This window comes from Dipodomys merriami, unplaced genomic scaffold (assembly GCF_024711535.1).
Source record: "Dipodomys merriami isolate MVZ:Mamm:240054 unplaced genomic scaffold, mDipMer1.0.p SCAF_542, whole genome shotgun sequence".
Taxonomy (NCBI): domain Eukaryota; kingdom Metazoa; phylum Chordata; class Mammalia; order Rodentia; family Heteromyidae; genus Dipodomys; species Dipodomys merriami.
The window spans coordinates 540,933-557,487 of NW_027206116.1; the positions used below are offsets into that span (position 1 = coordinate 540,933).

The 16,555-nt window shown below is 44.4% G+C and overlaps 1 protein-coding gene across 6 annotated transcripts in view; it reads right to left on the reverse strand.

Moving 5' to 3' along the window:
* LOC138811637 (F-actin-monooxygenase MICAL2-like) overlaps positions 1 to 16,555 on the reverse strand; it is a 201,219-nt gene that overhangs the window by 71,051 nt on the left and 113,613 nt on the right. For 3 of the 6 annotated variants that reach the window (XM_069999342.1, XM_069999339.1, XM_069999338.1), the window contains exons 18-20: positions 6,211 to 6,397; positions 4,549 to 4,637; positions 2,726 to 2,828 (exon numbers count right to left, since the gene is read on the reverse strand). In XM_069999342.1, coding sequence (XP_069855443.1) covers positions 2,726 to 2,828; positions 4,549 to 4,637; positions 6,211 to 6,397 — 379 coding nt within the window. Of the gene's footprint in view, positions 1 to 26; positions 2,829 to 4,548; positions 4,638 to 6,210; positions 6,398 to 7,316; positions 7,425 to 15,689; positions 15,816 to 16,555 lie in introns of all 6 variants that reach the window. The other 3 variants (XM_069999340.1, XM_069999341.1, XR_011367463.1) reach the window with 3 other exon arrangements.

Sequence of the window (16,555 nt, forward strand, 5' to 3'; positions counted from 1 at the left end):
GAAAATAGCCCAGAAAAATCAGTCACCTCAGAGCAGAAATGTGTCAGCCAAGAAGTGGGTGTAGCACTGGAAGGCTGAAATGAACTGACGGCCACAAGGTGAGGTTGGAAAGAGAGAGAGACAGAGAAGAGAACTTAGCATGGAGAAAAAAGGGAAGAAAGAACTGGAGTTGAATAAGCAACCGTTAGAAAAGGGAAACATTCTCCCCCAACAAGTCACTCACTGTTTGATTAGGAGAGATGAACCTTTCTGGTGGTGGTCAGCTACTTATTTACATGAGCAGACATTGTCAACATTCCACTGAAGTCCTTTCAGAGCTACAAATGCCCTTAGGACCTTCTCTCCCTTCTCTTTTCTCTGCCCCAATTTAACTCTGGAATCTCACATTCATTCTTGAATATGTGATAGAAGTTTTGAGGAGTTGCTCCCCAGGACTCGCCCATGTGTTGGCACTGCCCACCAGGAAGGTTCAAGGTCTCCCAATATACAAACATCTGACTTATGACAGACACACCCAGTCTACTAGAATAATTCAAACCAGTCTTGTTATGGCCAGAGTGACATTCTTAGAGAGATTCTACTCTGGCTTCAGGGAACTTTCTGCAAAACATCTCAGCCCACCCTGAGCTGGCAGTAATCACAATGAGGTGGCACTCACATCCTGACCTCAAGAATTCACTTTGCATAATCAAACATGTGGAACATTAAAAATCCCAGCACAAAATGAGGAAAATGTAATGTGAGTCATCAGACTAAGAACAGTTCAAAAAAGACAGAGGTGCCAGCAGTTCCAGAAGACTTGACCGGGACCATGACCATGACCTGTGTTTCCCAACAACTCCAGGGACGTGTCTGGAGAAGCAACACCCACCCCTTCTTTCCACCCTACAGAAAATTTGTCATCCCAAAGCTTTCAGAGCTCTGGCTCTGAATCCACACCAGACTCCCTCTTTCCTAGCAAATAATTTCTAGTGCTAACAGCCAACCTCACAGAGCTCTCTTGATCCCAACAATTTTGAATATGCTGAGCACCACAGAAGGCATTTATCGGCCTTTCGTTGCTCAGTTGAGCCTGTGCAAGCAGAGTGAGGTGGGGACAGCTGAGGGTTCTTCCTGACCCCCAGAAGAGGGGGCCTGATGTTCTTTTTTTTGCCCCTGTTTGGGCCTGTTTTCTTGGACTCAGGACCTTGAGTTTGCTAGGCTAGCACTTTACCAATTTGATCCACTCTTCCAACTTGGGCTTATTTCCTAGAATCAGTCAATAAACAGCTTCCACTCCCGGCCTTCCCTCAGTTAAAACACAGCAAAGCTGCTTAAGGTCAGGCATTCTCTTTTGCTTGGACAGTGGGAAAATGGTTTCTGTTTTGACACATATCTATGGCAGCAGCCAGAGCATGACAGGCAAGGTCATGCTTCCCAGGAGCTGGTAAACTTCCTCTGGTTCAAAGGACACCAGACGAGAGGCAGTTTTTTTCCCTTTACTCAGCCTGACCCCTATGCACCTGAGTGGCCTTGGTTCAGCTTATAGCCTGGTCTAGGGACCTGATAGAGTCCTTGAGGACTAAAATGCCACCAGCTGAAATAGTTTGTCCTCAGCGTAGAATTAGCCTGGAAGAGTTTTCCAGGGTCAAGTGCCAGCAGGCTGCCACCTTAGTGCCCGTTAGTGGGAAGGAAAATAGATTGTTGGGAAGTCTGTAACAATCTGGTTGGAACCCTGTGAGTCTGTGTCATCTGATTGTGATTGGATAAGGGAAAAAGCCTATAAGCTACTATTTTACTTCAAAACAAAGGAGCAAAGCAGTCTTCCCCCCTCTACGAAGAGAGGAGTCAACACACTTCTGTGCATTTTTGTAGAGTTGATTCTATTTTGTTCCTCTGTTCTTCTAAACATTATGCTTTCAAATTCCTCCCCAAATTGCCTACTGTTGACAGGTGACATCAGGTTGCATAAATTGCAAGGCACTGGTCAAGAGATGGCACATTCACTTAGGTATATGCAAATTCCCAGGTCAAGTAGTGATTTGTGCAAGTAGTGATTCTTACAGTTCACTGCCATGTTGAAGAGTGATGAACTTCAAATGTTCAGAAAAAAAATGACACTCATAGAAAAAAAATTGCTCTTGGCTTATTGAAAGATAAACATTGAAATGTAAACCCAGAAATATGGCTCGCTTTGGTATAAAAAATAATGTACAAAGGTATAAAAAAAGTCCTTCATGTCATCTCTAGCCCTAGCACCTGGACTGGATGTTCACCTTGTCAAGGCCAGGTGGAGGTGGCTGATATGAAACTCTTTGGCTTGGAGCTAATTGTTATAGACACTAGACTTGGCCAGAGCCTTAGCAAACAACAAACAATGGCCATCTACAATCCAGAAATGTTAAGGCACTTTGGGGCAGCCAGACACCTCACTCGCGCTTGGTGGGAATGCAGCTGAGTACCCAGCTGCGAATGCTTTCAAGAGACTCCTCAGACTCCCTGTACATAGTTGCTAGGACCTCAGAGAAGGCCCAGAGAAGTGGCAGCCCGAGGCTTATGAGCTCATACATATAGCAGTAGTTGTAAGCATTGTCCCTGACATGCAGCCCGATGGCTTGCAGCAGTCCCCGTATCCAGTTAAGCAGGTTCTGGGGAATGGCCAGCAGGCCCCGGGGAAGGTCGAGCAGGGCCCTTGGCAGCCTGAGAGGCCAGCTCAGTGCCTTCCTAAAGAAGGAGGTGGAGATACCTGGGGGGCTGCCTTCTGGTGTGCTGATGGCGGCCACTGCACAAGAACTTTCGGTGGGAGTATCTCGTCGAGGGGTTTCCTGCTCCTGCCATGGCCCCTCCTCCTGAGAAAGAGACCAAAGTGAAGGCATTTAGTCCATGAGTCTCACGGAGCAGTCTTCCAACAGAGCAGACTGAGAGAACCAATAAAAATCTAACCTGGAAGGCCCCGAGTTACACAATTAGCCCCTAAATAATCTCAGCACTCTTACTCATGGTGCCAAATAAGAGAACAGCTTTTTTGGGGGACAAACTGATTATCCAATTCATAAACTCTCAAAATGGACAAGCCCTTTGACCGGCATTCCTGCTTATAATGATATATCCTAAGTAAACTATCTGAAATAGGGATAAACATTTGCAAGAAAAGATGTTCTTTATGAAGTTATTTGTAAGATAAAAATATCAAGCAATGTAAAAGTCCACCAACATGGGTCTAGTGATATAGATTACTGACTATGAAAGAAGGAGACTCTTAAATAGGCATTAAAAGTTCCTAGACGAATTGGTTGAATGGTAATTCCTTGGTCTAACTACTTAAAGATAATAAAAATATAAATAAAATTGATTGGAGAATTTAAAATTAAAATGAAAAATTCCCAAAGAATTTATATGACTTAGAAAATTATTTTTTAATTTCTGTTTTTTAAATTTTATTTTTATCTGTAAGTAGTTTTACAAAGGAGTTGCATTCAAACATGGATCAATGTCATGCCTTTCAGCATTCTCTCCAATTCCTCCCAACCCTATCTCTTGCCTTAATTTTCCTAATTTTATCAAAATGCATTGAATTTTATAACTGCATTCTCTTCCCTTTCCTCTGCCTACTTCCCTCCTCTTGATCACCCTCTCCTCACATTCGAGCACCCAATTCCTGGTGTTATTTTGTTGTGCTGTGAGTTTCTTTTTGATATACTGTTAGTGAAAAAGAATATAAAACTGTAGAGGGTATAGTTAAACTATAAGTTAAAAGTTATTCACATAAAGTGATGAAGTTTTTTCAAGGTAGGTGATTACAGATTTTTAACTTTCCTTTTTTATATATTTATTTTTCCCTTTTAAAATTAAACCTCTATGACTTGGCCAGTACTGGGACTTAAACTCTGGCCTCATGCTTACCCTGTTGACTCATGCCTCCAGCCCGGACTTTTATTGGTTCACTGGAGTTAAGAGTCTCATGAACTTCTCTGCCAGAACTGGCTTCAAACTTTGATTTTCCAGGTCTCAGCTTCCTGAATAGCTATGGGCATAAGCTACTGGCACCTTGCTAGAAAATGTTTTAAGCCATGTTCTTGGTGCTAGACAATTCCTCAAACCAGAGAGAAGGTATTTACTAAGAGCTATTAGAGGGGGCACTACCACAGACCATCTATAAATTCAGTGGGCTGCTCCAAGAGTCTGCAAAAGGACTTGGGAACCACAGGTCGGCTCCCTTATCTGGCATTTCTCCTGTAAGTAGTATCCTGTGGCCAGGTGGATACTAGGTATACAGGGAGCACTGGCTTTTGTAAAGACAGGCACAGAGTACCATCCCTTGCAGCACATGGGCAAATTCTTTTTGGCTTCTCTAGAGAAGCCAGCCAGCTACTCACTTGGCCTTTGCAATGTGTAAACCGAAGGCCACTAAATAAATGGAGGTAAGGGAAACACCCTCAGGAGGAAGTAGAGGCATTTCCTTATCGCAAGCAGTCTCCATCCCTCCAAGGCCAGAAAAATGCATTAGGCTTTGAGGAACATTTGAAGATCTCCTCCTCCTGGTTTGACCACAACTTTTGAGACACATACCTCTTTTTGTTGCTTCAACTCTGCCCGTCTCTTCCGTTGTTTATTGTTAGTTTTACAGTGAATGAAATGAGGTTTGCAGTAAAATTTTCCTGTGGAAAAAGAGACAGAAAGACAGACAGACAACAGACACAGACAGACAGACAGACAGACACACACACACACACACACAATTTTTGTCCTGTAAACCACAGAAAATAAGCCAAGTACCTTTCACTGTCTGGTCAGAATACTTGGTTTAGACATGGAAAATAGATGTATCACCATCCCTCAACAAGTACCCTGAGATAAGGCAGTCACACTTTTTATTGCTTCAATAATGGGGTGAGGGGATCTTGAAATGGGGCTAAAAATCTTCTGGCAACCCTCAAGCCAAGGTAAGGTCAAGTTTCTTTACAAGATCAGTTGCCAGGGAACAAAAATGGGCAGCTGTAAATGTTGATACACTCCTATCCTTTCTGAGATTCTGAGAACAAATAGGGGCAGTAAGGAGCAAGAAAAGACACAGGTAGGGTATATGCTAGGTAAATGGCTTCTCCCAGGACTTCTAGGCACCTTCTAGAAAGGTCCTCCTGCTCACTGCTGTGATAGGCACAACAGTGATGGTACTAACAATAAGTAAATGTAATGTAGGACTTAATATATACCAGGTACCATTATATAGGTTTCACATAAATTAACCAATCATCCTTCAGCCTTATGAACTAAGTATTATTTTTTGTTATTGCTTATTTTTTGAGATAGGGTGCTGGCTTGCTGTTTCATGTTAGCCTCAAACTCAAACTCCCCTGCCTTTACTTCCTGAGGGTTGGGATTACAAGCCTGTACTACCATGGACAATCCTCTTATTATCCACATTTTACAGATGAGGAAACTGAGTGATCCAGAGGTAAAGAAATAGGACTGATGTTATATGATAGTATGGCCTGGATTCGAGCCCAGGTGGGTTGATTTGAGGTTCTTTAACACTAAACACTGTGCTGTATCACAATGGTTGAAAATTAGAAAAATCATGACATAGTCCAATGAGTACAATCCCTTCCTCAATGGTTTCTGGTAGGCATTTATCAAAGGAGATGCTATTTTTTTAAAATTTGTAAATTAATTTTTTTTTTCTGGTCGTGTGCTTGAACTCTGGGCCTGGGCACTGTCCCTGAGCTCTTCAGCTCAAGGAATGCACACTACCACTTGAGCCATAGTGCCACTTCCAGTTTTCTGGTGGTTAACTGGAGATAAGAGCCTCACAGATGTCCCTGCCCAGGCTGGCTTTGAACTGTGATCCTCAGATCTTAGCCTCTTGTGTAGCTAGGAATACAAGCATGAACCACTGGCATCGGGCTTATTAGGTAATTTTTGTAACACCTGCTTTATAAACATGGTGCTGGGTATGCTATTATTATTATGCCAAACAAGGCCTGCAGAAGGTGGCAATACTAAGTGAGAAAGTGCATTTAAGCCCTCTGCACACAGTAGATGCCACAGATAGCTGGTAACCTGTAAGGCCCATGAATAACCTCTCTGTAGCAGGAGCTCCCAGTCTCCCTAACCAGCTGTCTCCCTGTGGGAACAACTGACTGTCTGTCCAGAGCCTTTACACAACTGGGAACCCACAATAAAGCCACATCTACAGCAGGGATTATTGCTATTCCAGTCCCTGGAGGTTACCTTCATCACAGTCGAAGGCATAGGCAGCCAGGCGCAAGGTGTTGGCACAGACACTGCAGCGGAAACACTCCCGGTGGAAGAAGTGGCCCTCAGCACTCAGCCGTTCCATCACGTACACGCGTTTTTCACAGAAGTAACAGGTGTCACTGCCACCCAGGCCTAGGGGAAACACCTTTCGCATAGAATCCTGGAGTTGGGAGAGAAGAGCTGTGTGATAGGTCTGAATAAATCCCAAAGGCCAAGACTTTTAGAAATTCCAAATGGAATCACAGGATCCTCTGGGGCTCCTGGTTGTTGCTAAGGCATTGGAGCAGAGAACAAGGCGGGAAGATGTGCTACCAACCTAGACTCCAGCCTTCTAGGGCTCTCCTCAGGCTGCCTGTTACACACAAACCTGTCTGCCCAATGATGGGTCTGTCCCAGGGATTAAGTATCATTGGGCATTGGAGTCAGGTCACAGAGGCCCTGCTAAGGATGTTTAACACATGCTCAACTGCTGTAGTGGCTTAAGTCAGGTAAAGAAAGTCTCAAATATGTTCTAGAGAGCACAGAGAAAGGATAGCTTGTGTTCTACAGCATCCCAAAGCTGCCAGCCACATTCCTAAATGCAAATGGTAAGGTAGATGGAGGGCCAGGATAGTCTAGCCCTGTGTGATCTCAGGGCAATGCGCCAAAAAGGAAACCAAATGAACTGTCAACATATGTCGCTGGTGATGGCAATGAGTGGCCTTAAGTGAGGAGGAAAGAATCGGAAGAAGACACGTTCTCTCCTTGAGAACTTGTTTTCTTGTAAGGCCTGATTTCATCTCTTAATCCAATACCCAGTGCTGTTCAGATTGGACACCCAAACGCTGAAGGTCAGGAACATCCAGTTATGCACATGGCCTTCCAGGACCCAAGACTGAGCTGTTCTTCAGAGCCACTGATAGCAAGGAGGCAATTGTTTTGGCAATGACCCATAAGGAAGATCATTGCCTTGGTGTAGCCCATTTTCAGCGCCCTTTTGTTCTGGGGAGTCTTCAGAGGTCTGGGCTATATCCTGTGATCCTGCTCCAAGAAACCACAGCCAGTGGCTGCAGGTGTAGGTTGAGCATGCATGTTCTTACCAGGTCTGGAGAGATGGCTTGGGCCTTAGGTTTGTGATCATTCAAATATAGATTGACCAAGACTTCAGCTGCAGCCCCTATTCCGCTGGACACTTTCCCTACTGTCAGCTAGCCAAGAGCAAAGGTGGATGAGACAGAGACAAAAGGAGAGGCCAGTTAGCACCCAGAAGGAAAGTAGGGACAAGTCTGGATATGAAAGATGGCTCTAACCCACATGCAAAGAGTACCCCATGTCCCAGAAAGGCAAACTACCGGGAGTAGATGATGGGTATTCTATAAATAGAGAGAAGGAAAGAAAAAATTGTGATAGTAAAAAGGGAAATTCTACATTAGCCTACTTCTATGAGGTATCTAGCATTGCCAAATAATAGGAACAGACAGTGGAATAGTGTTGTCTAGTGGCTGGGGTGAGGGTCGGGGAGGAAGTTACTGCTTAATGGGTACTGACTTCTGTTTTTGTGAGATGAAAAGAACTCTTGAGCTACATGGTGTGATGAACATACAACACTGTAAATATACTTCAGTGAACACTTCAAAATGCTTAAGATATAAATGTTATGCTAAGTGTATTTTAATATAAAAAGTGGAAAAATATTATTTAAAAAAGAGCTCTAGCTGGGTGCTGGTGGCTCACACCTGTAATTCTAGCTACTTGGAGTTGGAGATCTGAGGATCATGGTTCAAAGCCAGCCTGGGCAGGAAAAGTCCATGAGACTCTTATCTCCAATAAACCACCAGAAAACCAGAAGTGGTACTCTGGCTTAAGTAGTAGGGTGCTTGCCTTGAGCTGAAGTAATGAGGGACAGTGCCCAGGCCCAGAGTTCAAGCCCCACGACCGACCCCCCCCCCAAAAAAAAAGAGCTCAATGACACTGGGTAGGGATCCAAGTGACAAACAAGTCCCTCTACTGGGGCTTGTAGGAGTTCATAAGCCTCTGGTTATATAAAAGTAAGGGAGGAGATCTACCTGATGCCACTTAGCAAATAAATGCAAGTGTCAGGCCTGTTCTCAGATCTCCTGCCCCTCAGCCCTTCACATCATGAGGATCTGGTGGGATTTTTAATCTCAGACCCAATAACTACCTCCAAAGGCTTATAGTGCACCTGCCTGTGCCAGCCTGGAAGACAGAAAGGACTGAGTAAAGGAGAGAAACCCAGAGCCAAGCCTTCATAGAAAGCTAGTCTGCAGCCATCATCCTCTTGAGAGTTGCTGAGTGGGCTGTAAGGCCTGAAAGACCAGGACAGGGCTAGGATCCAGCTCTGCCAAATATGGCTTCTGAGATCTACACAGAGCCCAGAGCTTCTGAACTTGTTTTTCTCATTTATTAAAGTGGGGACAGTTATAGTTGTCTCAACTGAGTTAGAGAAGGTTGGCCCAGTGCATGGGACTTAGCAGAGGCTTGGCTAAGATAACTTTGACTCTTCCTCCTCTGGACTCAGCCTGCCCTTGATGTCCTAGTCCCTAAAAAGCAAAAACATTTGTCCTTGAACTGAGTCTCTTCCAGCTGGACCACAGACCAACACACAGTGGCTGGAGTGCAGTAGATGACTGGGCTGTCCTGAGATGAGGGTCTGAGCAGGTGCAAGGCAGGGCCAGTGCAAAGTTGGGGAGGTCTCAGTCCCATGTGGGCCCCAGAGCATGGCTTGATCCCTCACCAATGTGTCAAGGAACTGACAGGTCAGAGCATGGCACAATCACACATCAATCTCCTAAGCAAACCCCCATTCCCTCCCTTTCTCTCCAGCAGCAATGAAAGCCCACCCTGGGAACACTACCATCTTCTCTGAGGAAAATTTGCATAGGATGAGATTCTGGACATACTGTTCCTGAGGTGGAGAGGACTCATACCCTGCCCAACCTCCAAATCCAGCTTCTAGAGCCGCCAGAGCGCACAGCAGTTTAGACGGCAGGGTGTCTTGTGCAAAGGTTGGCTGCCATTGGGCCCACAAGTGGTGGGGGTGAAATGGCGCCCTCCATTGAAACCCAATATTGCTCTTGAGAGGCCACATCTAATCTGATAACAGACTCAGGTACAAACCAGGATGTCCAGAAGACCTGAAGTATAAGACAGCAGGTTGGTCAGCTCCCCAACTGCTGGCAGCAGGCCAACTACTATCCTCTCACCTGAGGCTAACTCTCCAGATTCCAGTAAGCACACAGACATTATAGAGATAAACAGGAAAGGAATGCTGAGCAGGCTGGTGACAGTGACAGGATCTCAGGGACTGTCATCCCTTTTCTCATGATGGAAGCCCTACACTAAGAGAAGCTTTGGAACAGTCATTCCATACCAAGAATGTGGGGCTCTTGGGGACTGCAGAGTATTGGCTGTTAGGTGTCTGGTCCCTTGGGGTAGCAGAAGGGGTCTTATCAGACTGCACAAAGCATTCATTTCTTGGAGTGATATCTGCCAGACCAGGTTCCTCCTCTTCCCTCCTATCATCTGCACTCAGCCTGAGAGAGATTAAGATTCTGCTTCCAAACATGCATCTTGACACTCTCAGAAGCCTATAAATCCCAGGAAACTCAGCTCCTGCTTCCAGGCAAGTTCATGTGTATTGCTCAGGATAATGAGCCACAGTTCCTGATGCTCTATCCCCTGCTGGGGCTCCTATCTCCATCAGTAGGGATTGCAGAATACAAGGTTTATATAAAAAATCTGAGGGGGAGGGAAGGCAGAAGAGGTCAGATGTCTTCTGGTTATTGCCCACTCTGCCTTTGGTGGCTTCCTTCTGGCACAGTGTGTGAACCAGCTCCGGTGTACTCTCCCAGAAAGGCACCTGTGAGCTTATGACACCCACGCATGATTATTGCCTCCTCGATGTTGCAGAGATCAAGACTATGTTCTCTGAGGCTTTAAATACAAGTCCCTAATGAGATCTTATTAACTATTTAGATAATAAGCACTTTGGGCCACTTCACTACTGAGTGATTCTGATTTAGGGAGCAATTACTGAGGTATGTAGAAAGCTGTGAGGTTGCTGAGGGTGTCAACCAAGTACACTGGTATAGATCAAAGGCTTACCAGATCTACCAGCTCAGGGCATTGTCACTTGGATGGTGGATCCGGGTGGAAGACCATACATTTCTTTCAATACGGGCCCAAAAGCTCCTTTCTCCCTGTCATCCACACATACACGTGGAGCAACATAAAAAATTGAACTGAAAGCATCCTTACAGAAATTAGCATTGGGTCTTCCACTTGCCCTTCTAACCTGCTGGATACCATCCCATAATCATGAACACATACACTTCCTGGAGAAGCCACAGAGTGATGGAGAATTTGTCTTAATGGATGATGATACAGGATACATAAGGAAATGGGAAGATATGTTATCTTTAACAACTACCAAAAGGGCCAGACCCAGAAAGTTGCAACTAGGAAGCTACTGGAAGAGCAGTTAAGCTTCCCTATTATACTTCCTTTTAGATGTGAAGTTACAAAGACTGGAGATATAAAGGGGATTCTAAATCTACTCTCTTATCTGAAATAGTAAAAACCTGGCAACTCTCTGTAGCTAGGTAGAGCCAGAAAGGTGGGAAAGGATATGTGGAGTAAGAAAGCAGTAACACTCATTTGTTGTCTCTGTGATTTAGATAGGCCCAGATACATCTCCATATTTTAGAATAATTAGCATCACCCATCTTAACCACCTCAAGCCAGTGTCTAATGGTTGGGGGCTGTTAGCCAGCATGACCATGTATGTTCCCCTAGATCAGAGAAAAAAAAAGGTAACAGCTGTCATTGTAAGCCTTTAACTCTCATTTCTTAGATGAGGAGCAGGAAATAGTTCTTTCTCTATATTCTATTTCTTCCTATTTTAACCAGTTATACTAAAATAGTTCCTTGCTAGGACTTTGACTTTTTGTGTGAAACACTCTGAAATGCTTTTCTTGAGTGGATCTGTGATTTGTGTGCAAACTGGGAAGCTGAGGAAAACCCTCATCCATTTTCCAGTGACAACAAGAGGGCCTAGAAACCCACCCCAAAGACCAATGGGAAGGTGACCGTTGCCCTGAGGATTGAAGGTTATCATCCTTCTATATCCTGACAGAAGATGGCTGTTCTGGCTATCTAAAAGTGAGGTTATAACTGGTAGCTTCTCCTAGCTCCATGTGTAAGAGGCAACTTAAAAGATGCTTTTGGGGCTGGGAAGGTGGCTCAGTGGTAGAGCGCTTGCCTTGCATGCCTGAGGCCCTGGGTTTGATTCCTCAGCACCACATAAGCAAAAAGAAAAAAGCCGGAAGTGGTGCTGTGGCTCAAGTGGTAGAGCGCTAGCCCTGAGCTGAACAGCTGAGGGACAGTGCCCAGGCCCAGAGTTCAGGCCCCATGACTGGACCTCCCCCCAAAAAAAGATGCTTTTGCTGAGCCCTGTGGATTAACTAAAAGTCCCCCAACTTTGTATCTATGCCATTTTGTCTGAGTTATTCTCTGCTGCATTCACTTTACCATCTTAGGCTCTAGGAAAGAGAAGATCCATCAATAAATATCTTGTGTGGAAGGCAAACTGTTCCTCAAACAAGCAAAACTTTCTTATCATTTTACAAGAAAGCAGCCCCAAACTCAATTTGTTCCTATTGTTCCAATGGTAAAGTGTTAACTTCTCTGGAATGACTCCAGAGACAAGACTATGCTAATGGTCAACCAGTCCACACATCTGTGACTCAAGACTGTTTTAACCAATAACTTTCTCATCCCCTACTCCTATTTCTTCCTATTTAGCCTGAAGCCTCTGTCTATACCCCTGAAGATGACTGATGATACACTGAAGTGCTATCTTCTCATGGCTGCCATGTAATAAACCTCCTTCTCCACCCTTCTCCATGTCTCCTTATTTGGTATGAGAGTGGTCAGACTATTGTGGAAGTTTTGGACTTTGGGCCAGGGGTCTAAAAACCGGGTTTCAAGCGTGTTTCAAACTATTTGTGGATGATGGTTAGGTTTGTTTTTTCCTTCTAAATCTTTGATCCCTTGTGGATTGATACCATGATTCTAGATATGACAAAAATAAATGACTAAAAATTATCCTGCATTTGAATGTGTAGCAATGTCAAGCTGCTGTACATGTTTCCAATGCTCACTCTCATTTGCTAAACTCACTGGTGGTAGATCTGTTTTGGTCCATGGATCACCCCTTGAAGGTCTCTGTTCTGGTCAATTGGGGAATTCCTTGACTTTTGAGAAATAAACATTCAACTCACAGAACTTCCAGAGAACTCATCTTGGTATGGATTACAGAGTAAGAGCCTTAACTTCTCAGCAAGGGGAAATCATGTATTGAATGGCAAGACCCATGTGTTCCCAGAGAACACATGTGCTTAAGCAGAGCACAAATGATTTAGTAGGGACAATTTATTCAACTCTGAAAGTTAGATGACCAGATAAATTGGCAGAAAAAAACGATCACATCCCAATCATTTGTTGTTTTGTTGTCATTTTAAGAATTACCAATTTTCCAGTCTCATATCTTTCAGTGTTATTGTGATGTTCAAGAACTTAGCTATTTTTCCTCTTTTGAATTCCTATTATTTTTTCTGCTAATTAGCACAAACTGGAACAGTTCCTGTCATTATCCTATATCAGGTTAACTTCACATATACCCTTTCTCCTCTGAGAGCTATAGTTTCCTCGGCTACTAAATGGAGAGACTACCCCCAACCTTGCAGGGCTGTAAGTCATAAAAGAATCTGAGTAAGATGGCCATTGGCAGAGTCAATAGGTCCAAAGCATTGCTGTGTGTGTGGCTTTGCATTACAATATCCTGAGTCTTCCCTCCTTTTCTTTTAAATGACTCTCTCTTCTCTGCATGGGAAGAATGATAGAATTTATTCAGGATGAGCCTGATGTCTTCTCTGCCCCAGCTAGCTGTGGTTCAAACATGGGCATACAATTATTGTCACATGCACCAATGCCAGAGATATTGAGCCAGAGATGGCTGTCTCTTTAGCAAGAGATATTCTTCAGGCAATTCTGTGGTCTCCCTCCAGATTAAGTCACTGCTTAGATGTTGAAGCATTCCTCACACAGCACTGAACTGATCAGTCTGGATGACTTCTAGTCTGGTCCCTTTGCTATTAGTGGTCCTGCCTTAGTCATTTCTATTCCCATGACACAGGCAAGATGCTGTACATGAAAGAGGAAGTAGGCTCCTGGGCACTTAGTATCCAAGCAATAGCATGTCTCTCTGGGCCTGAAACCAGTCATGGTTCCAGGTGTCCAGATTGCACCATTCTGCAGAATTGAGCCACTTGTGGTCATGTGGCCTGTTGAGTATCAAGTAAATGCATGCAGGTCAGGCAGGGGTGAGAGTCCAGCTTCCAGGGCCTCAGAACTAAAGGCTTATAGGAGGGGGAGGATTCAATGGGCAGGGCCACAGGAGGTCTTCTGGGCCTACTGGGAAAACATAGCCATACTGAGGAGTCGTTTAAGAAAACATCAAAGGACAGGTGATTTGGACCCAATTTTCTCAGCTATTTCCCCAAGGCAAGGAGGAGCAAGAAATGAAAATCCTCTTATTTAAGAGCATCTGGAAGTCACTTGCTTACAGTAGAAATTCACACAAGCCTTTGGGGTTGTGACCAATGTCTTCCCACCCTTCTCCCAGACACCAGGCATGATGCTGATGATTATATATGCGCCTTAGCCCACACCATCCTGCCTCATGGATCTCAAAACTCCCAATGGCAGGTGAGTCAGTTGACGCTCAAAAAGGCTCTAACTTATTATTCTTAAATGTCTAGATTTGAAATGGGAACCTGAAGGTGATAACTTTGTTCAGAGACATGAGAATATTCTTCTGAAAGCCCCCCTCCCCCAACTAGGAAAGAGAACATTTACTAAGTACTTTAGCCATTTTGCATATGTCGGGTCATTACAACATCTCAATCACCCTCAGAAGTAGTTGACAGCATCTCCAGTTTATTTGCTAGGAAACTAAGGCTCAGAGAGCCAGCTTCCTTGTTCAGAAAGATCAATGTGTAACTGATGCATTGAACTGAAGTCAGATTCCAGCTCATATTTTTTTTTTCCTGTCTCCCTGACATACACCAGTGCCCTGCAAATACAACACCTCCCAGGCTAAGGTACATGCCTCCAAAAGCTGCCTAGGCTTATTCTTGGAGCAGAGGTAGGATTATGAGGAGAAAGCTGTCTTGAGATCTAGCCTTCCACCAGATGAAACAAAGCCAGGTTGCATATCCTCAGCTTACCTGGGTATTCCATTTCTTCCTAATACACAAATCTTCAGAATAAACCCTGCAAATCTGGTTTTAAAACAAATACTCTCAGGAGTAGAGGAAGTTCCTTTCGCAATGCTTATTGCTTTTCTGACCCTTGAGGCCTAACACAGCTCTCAGCTTGATGAAACAGCCCCTCTTCCAGCTGTGCAAATGCCCAGCCACCATCTTATTCTTACAAGAGATTACCAGTCTTGGACAATGGTAGCAACCATACCATGGAGCAAATCTATATAGGGTGTAGATACAACTAGAGGAGGCTGGTTTGATGGGACTGAGGAGAAAAACGGTACTAAAGACATATAATTGAACGTGGACTTGAAAGACAGGCGTTGGCAAGGGTTTGGGCACTAAAACAGAGGTCTTCAAGTTCTCTGGAATTGTTCAGGACAACAAAGCAACAGGACTATTCTGAACTTTAAGGCAGAACATCAGATAAGAAGGGAAGCTAAGATACAGAGATTCAGAGACTTGCTCAGTGCCCAGGTATTTCCTTCTAAGAACTCCATGACCATTCACAGCCACACTTGAAAGGCACAGCCTGCAATGAATAATTTGGAAGCTGTGAAAGCAGCCTAATTGTACTATCATTTAATGACCAAGACTGGTCTGGGGGAAATAAGGTACAAAGCTACAGAAGTGGAGTTAGAAGACCAGGGCTTGGCCATCTCAAGCCAGCCCCATTCCTACTCTACCTGTTCCTGGATGTGGGGCTTCACATGCACAGAGTTTCTGGGAGAGTTCTCTTTGACAAGGACCCCATTCATACTTTGTCTGTGAATCCTTCCCAGTCTTTTCCTCCTATAATCTTGCCTTTATTCCTCTTAAAGAATTTATGAAGAGTATTAATTGTAGTAGGTTTGAAATTGCTATTTTGTTAGGTCAAACAAGCCAAATATGAGCAGTCGTATACAATAAAAAAAGTAACGTATTGATATGAAAATGTGCCGTTTTCACACACACTGGGTAAAAACAATTTGGAATCCAGGGCTGTTGTAAACTTATAAACTTTCACAGCTTATAAACGTTCATCCCAGTCAAGTCAGGCTCCAGATGTTGGCTGGTGTAAGCCAAGCAGAGCATGAGAACATCACAGGACATGCATGAGGAGGGGCAGCAATGACTCAAGGCAACTACCTTTCTGGCAGGAGAAGCAGACTCAACAGTTGACTGAGAAGAAGTGGCAGCTGGATCAGGAGATGGAAGGCAAGAGGGAGAAGATGGAGGATGAGTGTGAGACAGGCCTTTAGAGAGTAGTTTATTCTGCACAGAACAGAGACAGAGGAAACAGAGATTATCCCATGGGCAGACACAGGAATACTTGCCTCATAATGTAAACTCTACACCTCAGAGGGGAGAAGACACTGAGGTCCATGGTTCAGGACAAAACAGAAGCCTGTCTTTGAGGCTGAACAGAATTATGTGGCTCCTAGCTACACTGTATTCTGTTTCAACAGTTACTGCTCCCTTGTCATACCAAAATAGATCCATTCTGCTTCTGCCTACACCTGCTCCAGACATCAGTGCTAATTACTGAAGTCCTTGCCCTGGAGCTTGGTATGGAGCAGCAGCTGCAAGCTTGGGTGTGTGTGTGTGTGTGAAACCCTGGGTCATGTTGAGGCAGAAGGCCATAGCAGGCCTACAGTTGTAGGTAGGCAACTGTACTGACCTCCTAGAAACTGCTGGAGCCCTAAATGTAGGACATATAACTACATGCAGCACATCCCTTCCATGTCAGCAATTACACCAAATGTGGAAGACATGGGTCCGGAGGAGGCTGTGTGAAAGCTTCAGAAGAGATGTGTCCTAGAGACAGGCTTGCTGCAAGAAAAGGACTTGACACATGTACCCACTGGTTGGGCCTCATTCTCATTCTTCCAATTCCCTGTGAACATATGTTCTTCTTTTCTCCATGTCTCTAAATAGTAGCTTGTTTGAAGAAGGCTGCACTTTCTATGCTAAGACAAGGTTTTCCTTCTTGGTTTGAGGTTGTCCCTTGAAGA